The 13,741-nt window shown below is 44.5% G+C and overlaps 1 protein-coding gene across 1 annotated transcript in view; it reads left to right on the forward strand.

Annotated features, from left to right (window-relative positions):
* Positions 1-13,741, forward strand: part of B3GAT2 (beta-1,3-glucuronyltransferase 2) — a 93,363-nt gene that overhangs the window by 51,492 nt on the left and 28,130 nt on the right. Inside the window, exon 2 of the mRNA XM_055257048.2 lies at positions 1,905-2,049. Coding sequence (XP_055113023.1) covers positions 1,905-2,049 — 145 coding nt within the window. The remainder of the gene's footprint in view (positions 1-1,904; positions 2,050-13,741) is intronic.

Consider the following 13,741-nt stretch of genomic DNA (forward strand, 5'->3'; position numbering starts at 1 on the left):
CCCTCTGAGATCACACACAGCACACCACCTCTCCAGTGGTGAAAATGTAGTCACAGGCGTACAAGGATTATACCTAGGGAAACCCACTTAAGACTCCAGAGTTCAGGGTTTTTGTGCAGGGCTTGTCACATAGGCACTCCTTGCCCATCAGTATTTCATATTCCTGAAAGGAAAGCAGTTGTTCAGTGCCCCAGACAGATAAAATAACCTTATAAGGGTAGGAAATGTTTCAAAAGCCGTGTTCCCGGACACTAGCCAAGGGCAAGCCTTGCAAGCAGACCTTTCTAAAGATAACAGTCTCGGGCTTGTTAACACTTTTCTGCAGTCACTTGTACCTCAGCTTTTTAAAAAAAAAAAAATTGTAAAACTTAGTGTGAGTTAGCACAAGACAGTCGCAGTTCATTTATTGAAAAAATGATAGAGACTATAAAAAAGAGTAACTTTAGATTTGAGGCAGACCAATGCAGTGAGAACCTCATTACCTGGAATGCTTCATACCCTTAAATCCCCTCTTTGGAATTAGCCAGGAGTGTTGGTGGGTGCCTGTAATCCTAGCTACTCAGGAGGCTGAGGCAGGAGAATCACTTGAACCCAGGAGGCAGAGGTTGCAGTGAGCTGAGATCACACCATTGCACTCCAACCTGGGCAACAGAGTGAGACTCTGACTCAAAAAAAAAAAAAAAAATCCCTTTTTTGGAACAGGGTAGGATAATAATAAGTAAAACCAGGAAGCTTGGCTAATGGGAGCTTCTAATTATTTTTACTCTTTAATATTGTGACTTTCATTTCTATTGTATTTGAAAATCTTTCCCAGGTATATCATTTTTTTCCTTTCAGAAAAAATTCCTTGGTTGATGATCAGTATTTAACCACTGGTTAACTGATCATGACCCAGTTCAGTTCTATAGCAAATAAAAGATAAAGCACTGCTGTTGAAATTATAATTACCTCAACAACAAGACCACCTCATGCAATTGTGCAGGTCATACCTCGTCCAAGGCACACCCAGCTGTGAGGGTGCGTGGAGCTTAAGTCCAGCTTGTACTTTGCCAAGCTATGGGCTGCAGCATAGGGTGTGTCTGCCCGAGAAAGGGGCACCTTTTTCTAGTTTATGCTAAGATGCCTTTTGAGCTGTTCAGCACGAGCCCTGGAAAAAGGTGGTGGTAGCGATTTTCTCCTACAGCGCTGCCTAATATCAGCAAGCTTTCTTGTGGGCATCTCTTTCCCCTTAAAGAAATCCAGCTAGTAACTTTCAGTTGAGCGTCATGTTTAACCAGGATTCCAATATGCGTAACAAGGACAAGCGATTCCAACGGTCTCTAGTTTGGCCCAATTGCCCTTGAAAGGCAGGCAAATGTTTAGGGTGTGTGTTTCTTTTTATCACTCTGGAAGAAGCCAGGTTCAGGTCTGTATCTGGATCCCATTACTAATGTCCCCAGCCAACATGTATATGTATAGCAATAGAAAAGTCAGAGAAAGGATGCTCCTGTGACTTCTCTGAGTGAAGTTTTTGTTCTTCCTGAGTAATGAAGTTTCTTAAAGGGGAATTAAACTATCTCACCTCGGAAGATAGAAGTATTGTTTAAAGATTCAACTTTGAAACAAATAGGAAAATATCTGATAGTTGCAACTTAGCTTCAAATCAGTGATGTCCAGCTATTGACACCCATTTTCTTTCTCCTAAACCTTGAGCCCTAGCCCAATTTATGACCGAGTAGAGATCATGGCACAGCAGCCAGCCTAGCAGATGGGGGCCATACTCTAGCAGCAGAAAGATTCTGTTTTGAAACCTTCAGCTTTTGAAATCTTACACCACTACCAGCCCTACTTCTACATAGATCATATTCATTTCCTCCCTTTTTTTCCTAAGGAAACTTAAAAACATGTCTTTTCTCTTTTTATAGATGCGAACCACTCGCAAGGTCTCCGTCTGGCCTGTGGGCCTGGTTGGTGGGCGGCGCTACGAACGTCCGCTGGTGGAAAATGGCAAAGTTGTTGGCTGGTACACCGGCTGGAGAGCAGACAGGCCTTTTGCCATCGACATGGCAGGTGAGCAGTGTGGGTGATGACATTTGTTCCTGCTGGATTGTTCTTATGCTCCTGTTTATAACGATACACTGGATGAAGGAAGCTTTAAAAGACAAATTTGGATAAAACCCTACATCATATCATATTCAGGAGATGAAATATTTAAACCTTCAAAATAGGCTCTTTGGTTAGATCAAGTGGAAATTGATTTGGAGGGTGATTAGAAAATGTCCATTCTGTTCCATTTTGTCCCCTGTCTGTGCCTTTATCCCACAAGCAACTACGTGGCAGCTACTGGGTTGGCCACTGGGGATTCGGTGGTGAGAGCTAGACCTGGCTTCTGCCTTCCGGGGGTCTGTTAGCTGGAACCTTTTGGCTCCCTTCTCTGGAAGACCGATATATTAAAATATATCATGTTTATTGATAAATTTAACAATGATATAAAAATTGACAAGTCATTTTAATGCTTATTGATAAGTTTAGTGCTTTATTGATATATCTAATACTAAAATATAAACTTAGATTTCTAGTATTTCAAGAATTTATTGAGTATAACTGTCTTAAAGTTTTTATTCCCTGAACAACCAACTGAATTGAATTAGCGCTGCAGTAGGACCACACATTCTAAAATGCTACTTTATCATGAAACAACTCATTTTCTATGGGTTATAGAAAATGATGCCTGTGATAACTGTGGAAGGATGGAGTTTGAAACATGAGGCTCAGAGGCAAAAAAAAAAAAAAAATTAGTGACATCTATACTCTAAAAATGAAGGCAGAAAGGCTTCAAAATTGATCTCATCAATCTTGAGCTCTGAAGCACGGCTCTGTCAGGCTGCCAGCCTGTGCTTGCCCCATCTTCTGTGCATATTTCCCAGCCGTAGTCAAGATCTCACGTTCAGAATTCTGATGGGATGGAGGCTGTCTTCTGAACTGGATTCATCACTTTTATTCTGACAATACTGTAAATCTGAGGGAGCCAGAGGACGAAGAATACCAGGAGTCATATGAGGGGCACAGCGCTCATGGACGGCTGTGTGGTGGGTCTTGTCACGTGGCATCGTGGGAGAAGACAAATAGGAGATTTTTACTCAACATTTAACACACATCTCCAGAGCACCAGCCCTCAGCCAGGCCATGTCTCAGGCCCCTGACCTCTCCATCCCTCTCTTACTCCAGCTGTTTGGTTTGGTCTTCAGTTCTTACAGCTCCAGAACTGAGCTTGCATGTCAGTCTAGGTCTCCACCTGGAGGCAGAAGGAGAGGCAGCAGAGCCATCTTGGACGGTCCCGAGGACTCTCGAAAGAGGCCTGCCCTCGACCCGCTCAGAGTCCATGGCCCTGAAAACATGGGGCATAGTGTATCTTTTGAAAATCAGGCTTCTTGCTGACCAGAAGCGTACCTTAGAGCAGAAAATTTAGACATTAGGGAAAGTCCTTCTGCTTCTCTGGGACGTAGTTTTCTTGGGTAAAGTGAGGCAGTTGCCGGAGATGACCACCAGGGCCCTCCAGTGCAGCCCTCCTTTCCTGGCCTCCCACCTTGGGACTCTCAAGTAAGAGCCCAAGCTTGGGCTTCTAAGTGAGGATTGTGACTGCTCAAGCAGCCGCAGACAGACTTTTGCTTCAGATTTTCCCAGAGCCTTGTTTCAACACAGACTTCCCAGACATATCTCCTTAACACGTGGGATGTCTGCCCATTTCCTTGCGTGGATCATGCAAGGTGAGGGCAACTTGTGTAACTCTGCCTGGATTTTAATGTAGGAACTTTATGTAGATGATCAGGTGTCAAATAGACTTGTTGAATATTTGCATTGGTTCCCCCAGAATTTGGGTCACATCGATATTTCTAAAATTAAAGATGTATGTGTTTGTGCATTAGGGCTGGCCTAGATAGGACTGCCAAATTCTGTGGGAATCCTTTTTTCCATGACAAGACCAATGTTTGGATTTTTCTAAGCATTTCAGTATATTTTCAAAGCATATTAAAAACATACCCATCATAATAAAATATGAATTATTTCCTTGCTCTGTATTCATTATCATTGTTTTAAAATAGGAATAAAGTGTCTCTAAGGAGACAACTTTTGTCACACTAAATAAGTTTTTTCACTTCACACATGAACTTGCTTTACATCTTAGCTTTCCGTAAATTATTGATATTTTTGGAAGTCTTTAAGTGTAAGTGATTTGGTTGATAGGATAATTATTCTGTTTCTGAGGCAGTTGGTTCTGATTCTAACTTGAAAATTTGTGGCTTTGTTTAGATTCCACATACAATTCATTTATTCTCTAGGAAGAGGGAAAAGACTTTTTAGGCCTTCATGTTCATTTGGTGCTTCCCACCTCATTTCCAAGTTACGTGTACACACACACACACACACACACACACAATCTCTAGAAGGGGAGAAAAAGGTGGGGGACCCACATCCCTGCTCTGGCCAGGACAGTCTGAGGAGCTGTACTTTGAAAATGGTCTGTGATAGTCAAGTAAGAGCACCATATTGGAGCCTGGGTCTGTCTTGCATTTGCAAAGCGGATTAAGAGCCCAAATGGAACATTTGTGGGTTTGCACACATTCAGTAGAAGCCCCTCAGAGCCTGTCCTGTTTGTATCTCTGTGAGGTCGTCACATAGTCCATCACTAGAAACTCATTTGAGTATCAAACATTGAAACTGTGACGTTTCATGTCATTCTAGTAGTTCTTACACTGTCATTTCATTGCCATGTTGAACTTGCCTGATACTGAAATCTTGCTCTCAGGTGACATGAAACATTGTTCTTGAAATAATCTTATGTTTACAACCATAATGGCAGAAGTAAGATTATTTCTGTTCCATTGGAGGATGTTTTTTAAAATAATGATTACTACATAAAATTAATATGCCTGCCCACAAGATGGAAAGAAAACACTGGAGGCAGCCCCACTGGTGGTGTGCAGTTGGCTTCAAAGCTGACCAGTGGCCACATAGCTCTGCCAAGCCAGTGAGACCCTGGGAGGTTTCTACTGTTCTGTGCCTCAGAATTCAATTCCTACACCTCAGGAATCTGAGGATTGGCTAAAAATGAGGAAGTCCACACAAAGTTTTTAGCTCTGTTTTGAAGGGAGGCAGTTAATTTCAAGTGACAGACTCACTTCAGCCAGTTCCAGGGAGGTGTCAGTAAGAAGCACTGCTTGAAAGAACTGAGCTTAAATCAGTCTTCACCCTCACCAGGAGGTGTAGATTTGTTCAAGTTGAGAACTTAAAACAGATATTTATTAGGAATTTTCAACATTGGCATGTGCCTTATGATTAATTCTAGGATGTGGCCCGTTGGACACGGTGCTCCATTAATGACAGTATATGCAGTTCCCAGTTGAGTTGCTGGCACACAGTAGGTACTTTATTCTGCTAAAAACACAACTAGGTGTACTGCAATTAGATTCTGACACCACCTGGAGTTGGTGCAGACCCCACAGGTTAGAGGGCACAGTCTCCAACAAGACTGCCCTTACTTCACATACCCCTCACGCGCTGGAGAGTCGCAGGCCACCTGCACTTCTGATCAACTGACTGCACTGGATGTTGACCACAATCTCCGCAGGTTTGCTAATTTGCTAGAATGACTCACAGAACTCAGGAGAGTACTATAATTATACAAATTATCATTGTAATCAGTGTTATAAAGAATGCAAGTCAGGACCAGCCAAATGAAGTGACACACAGGCCAGCAGGGCCAGGTGGAAGGAGCAGGCTGGGAGCATACAGGTCTTCGGTGCCTTTTCCTCATACAGGTGAAGTCTAGGAAGGCTTAGTTTTCTGGTCTGGAGTCCTGTGGACCAGGGTGTGTCAAAGCCCTGGGGATGGATGTGCTCCCACAGGGAGACACTGTGGCAGCCTCGGATTGCATCCTGGGGGCAGGCATTTAAAGTGACTGCAGGAGAGGAGCCAGGGAAAGAGACAAGGCCCAGCAAGAGGGTGTTAGGGGGACAGTGGCGAGGTCACTGGAGAGAAGGGGTGGATGAATGATGAATTCCGTTGTTGGATGTGGGAAGAGGAGGACCCTTGGTGAGTATGGGAGAAAGACAGCTGGAAGCAAAATGGTCTGAGCAAAGTTAGGTTTCTGGCCGGGCACGGTGGCTAACACCTATAATCTCAGCACTTTGGGAGGCTGAGGCAGGTGAATCACCTGAGGTCAGGAGTTCAAGACCAGCCTGGCCAACATGGTGAAACCCTGTCTCTACTAAAAATACAAAAATTAGCTCGGTGTGGTGGCAAACGCCTATAATCCCAGCTACTCAGGAGGCTGAGACATGAGAATCACTTGAACCCAGGAGGTGGAGGTTGCAGTGAGCCGAGATTGCGCCTCTGCACTCCAGCCTGGGTGACACAGGGAGACTGTTTCAAAAAAAAAAGGGTTTCTAATGGAGCAGAGGGGGAGAGATTTGATCTGGGAAAGGCTTGGGGAGGTTCTATGTTGCCTGGACAGGGATTTGAAAGGATGTTGTGATGATGAGTGGCCAGGAGGTGTGGGTTAGGAAGAGGAAGGGTGCAATGGCCACTGAGGTCCCCTCCAACTCAAAGGTTGTGTGATTTTGACATGTTCTGATTCTAAGGACTGAGGTTGTGTAAGGCGGTGCACCTGGTTATACTTGTCTTCTGTCGGCAGCCAACCCCTCCTCGCCTATGGCCTATCACCAGCTTTCCAGTTGGTGGTAGTTCCTATTCAATGGAGGCTTAAAAGGCCCTGACTTTTGTGGCGAGTGGGTGGAGAGTGGGGGTGGGGAGCATGACTAGGAGGCAGGGGGGCCAGGAGACAACTCTTTCAAGAAATGCGGCAGCAAATGAGTAGGAAAGAGAGATGGTGGCAGTTTCAAGGGGTAGAACAGCTTTTTCTTCTTTCTTTAATGATGGAGGGGGAGAAATTGAAGTTTTAAGAAGTGATAAGTGTTGAAAGTCCCAAAGGAGAGGAAATGAGGGGAGATCAAGACCTTAGATGAAAAGGTTCACCTAGATAGAGTCACCTCTGACTCCCAGAAAAAGGGTGAGATAAGAAAGGAAGCCAAGGGCTGGGAAGGTGGAGGGGCCAGTTGTTGGAATTGACCATCCGCCAAATGTTAATAGAGGGAGAAGTGACATTTGGCTGAATTCCACACACACTGAATGTAGCAGCCGCTCGCCTCAAGGAGTTTTGTATCTAGCAGAGAGAGAATGGCTACAAGAGCATGGCAGATATATCGCGGGGTCGAAAATGAGTACAAGTGGAATGTTTGGGGGTTACATTTAAAGAGAAAACCACAGCCACCTGGGGAGTTTCGGGAAAGGTCTTGGGAAGAGGTGGCATCTGAGAGGCACCTTCCGTGCTAGGTCCAGGCCAGGGCAGGGAGGGATCATGGGCAGGGTGTGTTTTTGGAACAAGTTATCCCAGGGTATGTGTAGCTCTTGGGAAGGGCAAGCTGGGGTCAGATGGTGAGGACTGAGTGCTAAGATGAGAAATTTTTCTTCATTTCTGTGGACACTGGAGAGTCTGACATTTTTCAAGTAGGGGACTGATGTGATTAGAAACACAGTTTGAGAACCACATGTTGGCAGGTGCGGGATGAATGGGGGAGGAGGGCTCGGCCTGGAGGCTCAGGCAGCCACCTGGGTAATGAGCCCATAGGGGGCCGGGAGGTGAGAGGAGATCTTAAATACCACAGCTATTAGGGACTTAGAAAATTTTAGCAGCCTTTTCAGATTATACTCATAAATCAGCAGACACTTAGATCCTTTTAACACCTTTTTCTGTTGTATGGTATGGTGATAAATGATGTATTAAATTTAAGTTTGGTTAATTTTAATTGGTGTAATTTGTATTATCCTTTGAGTCATAATTTATTTGCAGAAAATACAGTGATGTTGGGTAATTAAAACATTCTTTTAACCAGAACACCTATTTTGTGTAAAATAGGAGTCTGCATATTAGGAAAGAAAAAAAAAAACACATCACCTGACTGAAGTTTTCAAGCTCAGGATTCACTGTGGGTGTGTCGTCCCGGTGGAGGGTGTCGAGGCTGGAAGTGAGGAAGACAGTGATCACGCCTGCCTGGGCCTCCTGTCTCTATACCTGCCCTCTCCCGTGTCCACTCCACCTCGAAGCAGGAGGAATCTTTCAGGAATGCAAACCGGATTCTTGGCAGTCCCTTGCTCACAGCTCTTCAGGGGCTACTCATGCTCTTGGAATAAACAATTCCTTGTCACTGGAACCTGCCAGGCCCTGCCCGGCCCACCCCTGCCCACCTTACTATTCTTGTTCCCCGCTACTCAATCTTTGCGGGCAGAGATCACTTCCTCCAGCATATTCTACCCTTCCCTTTGGGGCCTGTACTGATGCCCCTGCCTGGAAATGCCCCTTCCTCATTCAGCCCTACTCATCCTTCAAATCTCAGCTTAAAGGCTGCCTTCTTGGGGAAGGTTTTGCTGACGCTTCAATTAAGATTGCTCCTCCCGCGTTGTAACGTGCTGTTCTCTCAGCCTCCCATACCTCTACACCTTGCCACAGTGGTTGTACATCTCTCATTATAATTGTTGAGGCTCTGCCACCCCGACTCCCAGAATGCATCCTTCCTGTAGGCAGAAGCCGGACTATCTTGCCCTCCACTCCTTGCCCAATCCCAGCACCAGGTTTCCCATAGCCCCAGCCTGTGAGTGGGGCTGAGTGACTGCACTATCCCAGAGCAGCTGTCCCTGCTACAAGTTTACCAGGCAAACCTTTAAAAAATTATAAATGATGACCGTGAAACTGGAGGGGGCTGAGGGTTCACTCTGGGCAGGTTGCTGAAGCCTGCTTTCTGTGAGCTCTGTGTAGGGACATGGGAATGACAGCTATTCCGGGTCTCCTTCATCTCAAATGTTTGTCAACAAGGAATTTTGCCTGGGTTAATTTATTTGGCAGACCTTATCTCAGTAGATAATGCTGTGATCAGCTTCAGCCCAGCCTGGATCAGATGATCATCAAAGCCAAATGAGCAGTCAAAATTAATGACATTTTACTTTGCTTCATGAATATAAATACTGCAAGAAAATGGAAGGAATTGTCTTCCTGCCACTTTGGAGTCATTCGCGATTTAAGTGTGCTGTTTTCCACGCGTGAATGTTTTCTATGAGAACTATAAAGTTACTGAATGTTCTCAGTAGAGTGACTTGATGTGTCATGTGGTACCTTTTAGTGCGGGATCTAGGGACCAGCTTGGGACTTTGTCCTTGGGTTGGTACAGTGTGATTGTCACCAGGAGAGGACTGCAGCTGCCAGGGGGTGGTAATTCTGTCCCAACAACTTATAGAACCACAGGGACAGGTGGCAGAGTGTTGGGGCAATAGGCAGCCTGCTGCTCAGTTTTTAATCTATTTCTAGAACATGGTGCAATCTAGAGACTTGCAGGGATTTGATGCCCACGGTACTGTCTGGTCCTGTCTGCATGTGCTGTGGCCAGGGCTGTGCTGGGTAGAGGTGGGCGTGTGGGGCAAGGAGCACCTGTGCATCTGTGTGCTCATACTCAGGGTGCTTGCTTTGGAGCAGCTGGCCGTGGGGTCAGGTGGGGTGGACGTGGAGAGGGAGGGCTCTGCAGAGGCCTTTCAGGGCTGAAGGGGAAGTGGGGAGAGGGGTTTCCAGGCCTCTGTCCACCTCAATTCTAGCAGCGCTGCGTTTACATATTGGAGATCCCCTCAAGATTTCAATGGAATAAAACATTCATTCCAGGACTAAAAATTTTGAAAACCTGAAGTTTTCCTTTCTATCGGGATGTCCAGCAGACTCAATAATTATATATTATTTGCTGAGCATTTACCAAGCATCAGGCATTCGGAAGCATTCTGTGTTCTTTCTTCATGAATCCTCACTCAGCTGTGCAAGCGATATGCTAGTTTTATTATCCCCACTGACATATAAGGAGCCCGAGGCCTAGGTATGCTAAGTGAGTTGTCTGGGATTCAGAGTCAGGTCAGTGTGTCTACAGAGATGGTCTCCAGCTCACCCACCTACAGCCAAGTCACTGAGTTCTTGGTCTCTGAGCCTGCAGAACAGTTTCTTGGTTTCTTCATCTGCAGAACAGGGAAAATGAAATTTTTCACAAAATCAGACATCACGTGCGAAGCAGCCAGGAGTAGAACATTGTAGACACTTGGTGAATGTCACTCTTAACCAAGAAACAAGACTGTGCCTTTGGGTTCAGCTGGCTCACACATTTATTTTGATGAATTAGGTCAATGTTTTGTTTGATTATCACAGTGGTTAGGTCCATGCAGGTAGCTGCAGGGTGGAAGAATCACTCATCCTCCGGTCCTGCTCTGACACATACAGGCTGTGCAGCCTGAAGATCTAGGGGAATATCTGTTTCTTCCTAATACCTGTAGATTAGGGATCATAGCACCAGCTTTCTGGGTTGTGTTGAGGTTGACGTAAAATGAATACATACAGAAGTTCCTGCTGTTCTGTGTATATTTGAATCTGCACCCACGTGTAGCTACGTGAGATCACTCTTAACGGTAATACTTAAGAACATTGGAACTCCGCTGTGGGCTCATGATGAACTTCATTTCTCTTCTGGCTGGTGGACCTGTGCTCATTATCGTTCGATGAATTGGCTCAGCATGCAGGATGGCATGCTGAGATGAACGCTAGCCCTTACTTTAGATTAAATACCCCCAAAAGAGAGTGATCAACAGGAGAAAATCAAAGCCAAAAAAGATCATTAAAGAGTTGTTTAGGAGCAGATATGTGTTCATTGTTAAAATTTCCCAGCTGAAAAACTAAACAAACAGCACTTGAGCTTTCAGAAGAAAATGCTATTTGTAACGTTGAGATTTGCAACGCGTTTGGTGCCATGTGAGTGCCGCTTGTCCCTGTAGGTGAGTCTGTGTAGACCACGAGACAAGTATTCAATATGCAAATTCCTGATGGCACCTGGGGAAGGATTTAAAAGAATGATTCTCATGCTTTCTAATCAAGTCACAAGGGGGCAAATGTCCTTTTTCACCACCTCGGCTTTCCTAAGAGTCCCTAGGAGAGCATCTGTAGCTAATATTTTCATCTAGAATCTATTAAAGAGGTATTATTTATTTTACTCATGTAAATAATTAGGATTAAGGGTTGTTGCCCTGCACTGCTAACGTGGGGGCCGGGGTGCAGACCACTTCTCTCTTTGGCATGCAGGTTGTTTGCTGTGACTACTACACATTTTTCTGCACTGGCTTCAGAAGTTAAGGCTTGCAGGCATTCTTCTTGGGCTCCCTGAGCAGCTGTAATCACCCTGACCCCAAACAGTCTGCACATCAGTTCATCTCAATTTTAAATCCCTCAGGCCAACCGCCGTGGTCAGTCGGCATTGCCCTAAGCTGATTGGCCTGATTAAACCAAGAGTGGCACACACTGCCCTCCAGCCTAGGATATGGAAGGTCACTTTCCTTCTCACGTTTGCCTAGATAATTTCTAGTTACTCTTCCAGACTCATTGATGAGGCAGGAATCGCTTTTTCTGGGAAGTTTTTCCTGATTTTCCATCACACGTGGATGCCCCTTTCTACATTTTCCCCTAGAATCCTTGGCTTATGCATTTATGAATATTTCCACAAGGTGGCGCTCATGTCAGTGTCCTCCCTGCCCCTGGCCGCCTTGCTAACCCGGGAGTACACTAGGAGGGCGCTCGGGTCTCCCTGCATCTCCAGGCCGGGCACAGTCCCTGGTGGTAATAGCTTGAACAAATGTTTGCTGAATTCATGAATTTTAACATGTTTTCCTTTTCTAGTGTAAGGATTATCAAAATTAAGACTTAAACCTTGTCGCTTCTGAGACAACATTGCCATTATTTAATGGTGGAGGTGTAAAAGGGGATGCCGAGTTGTACTCCAGAGCTCTCTGAGGAGGGTCTAATTCAGGGGGTCTTCCCATGGCTTCGCATCAAAATGGCAAGGGGCTTTGAAAAAACACCCACACCTGTGCTCCACCTAGGAGCAGAGAGACCATATAGTCTCTGAGGGTGACGCCCGGTATTTGTGTGGTTGCGGGTCTTATTTTTTTTTTTTTTTTTGTGAGTCTTGAGGTGATTCTGAAGTGCACCCAGGAGTAAGAGCGGCGGGCGAAAGTGATCAGAAGCGACTATTTCCTTCCTGTGGCTCGTTATCGTCCCTCAGTGGTCACAGTCCTTTCCCAGGCCACCCCCTGCGTCCATCTCAGGTGGGATAACCTCATGACAGAGTTTGGGAACGCTCAATAGAGTCACTTCCATAGAAAATACTTCTTCCATTGCTCAAGCAAGAAGAGAATTTGAGCATAGGACAGGAATCTTTTAATCATAATAACTGAAAAACACCAGCAACAATATAAAAAGATTGCCTGTATTCATTGGGAATGCAAGTTTAATCTGTGTTTTTATTGTGGTGAAATATACATAACATAAAATTTACCATTTTAACCATTTTGAAGTGGACAGTTCAGTGGTATTCAATTCATTCACATTGTTATGCAACCATAACCACTGTCCAACTGCACACCTTTTCCATCATTGAACCAAAATTCTGTGCTCACTAAACAATAACACCTGATTTGCCCCTCCCCTTAGCTCCTGGTTACCACAATTCTACTTTCTGTCTCAATGAATTAGACTATTCTAGGTACCTCATATAAGTGGAATCATATTTGTTCCCCCTTTTTTTGCTCATTGAGCATAATATCTTTAAGGTTCATTCATATTATGTATCAGAATTTCATTCCTTTTTAAGGCTACTAATACTCCATTGTTACGTATAGACCACATTTCGTTTATCCATTCGTACAACCATGGACGTTTGGATTGTTTCCACCTTTTGGCTACTGTGAATAATGTTGCTATAAACATTGGTGCACAGATATCTGTTCGAGTCCCTGCTTTAGATTCTTTTGGATGTCCAAAGTAGAACTGTTGGATCACAGGTAATTTTTTGTTTAAAATATTTGAAGAATCACCATACTATTTTCTACAGCAGCTGCATCATTTTACACTCTGCAGCAATGCAGGAGGGTTCCAAATTCTCCATATCCTCACTAATACTTACTTGCTTCTGTTTTGTTGTATTAGTTTTTTTAATAATAGCCACCCTAATGGGGATGAAGTGGTATCTCATTCTGGTTTTGATTTGCACTTCGTGTGCTTCTTGGCCATTCGTACTTCTTTCTTAGAGAAATGTCTATTCAAGTCCTTTATACATTTCTATAAAATGTTTATGTATTTATTTGGCTTCACCAACAGAAATGGATTTTCTCACAGTTCTGGGGGCTGGAGGTCCAAGGTCAAGGTGTCAGCATGTGGGTTCCCTTGAGGCTTCTCCTTGCTCACAGATGGCCTCGCCTCTGCAGCATGCATTCTCCGCTGTCTCCTCTTTTTATATCAGTCATATTGGACTTTGCCCATTTTTGAATTGAGTTGTTTGGTTTATTGTTGCTGAGCTGTAGAAATTCTTTATATTTTGGGTATTAATCCTTTATCAGATATGCTATTTACAAATATTTTTCCCATTCTATGGGTTACCTTTTCCACTCTGTTGATACTGTCCTTTAATGCACTAATGCTTTAGTTTTGGAAGAAGTCTAGTTTATCTATTTGACTTATTTATTTTTATTTTTTGTTTTTTGAGATGTAGTCTCGCTCTGTCCCCCAGGCTGGAGTGCAGTGGCATGATCTCGGCTCACTGCAAGCTCCACCTCCCAGGTTCACGCCATTCTCCTG

Source organism: Symphalangus syndactylus, chromosome 2, assembly GCF_028878055.3.
Source record: "Symphalangus syndactylus isolate Jambi chromosome 2, NHGRI_mSymSyn1-v2.1_pri, whole genome shotgun sequence".
Lineage (NCBI taxonomy): Eukaryota > Metazoa > Chordata > Mammalia > Primates > Hylobatidae > Symphalangus > Symphalangus syndactylus.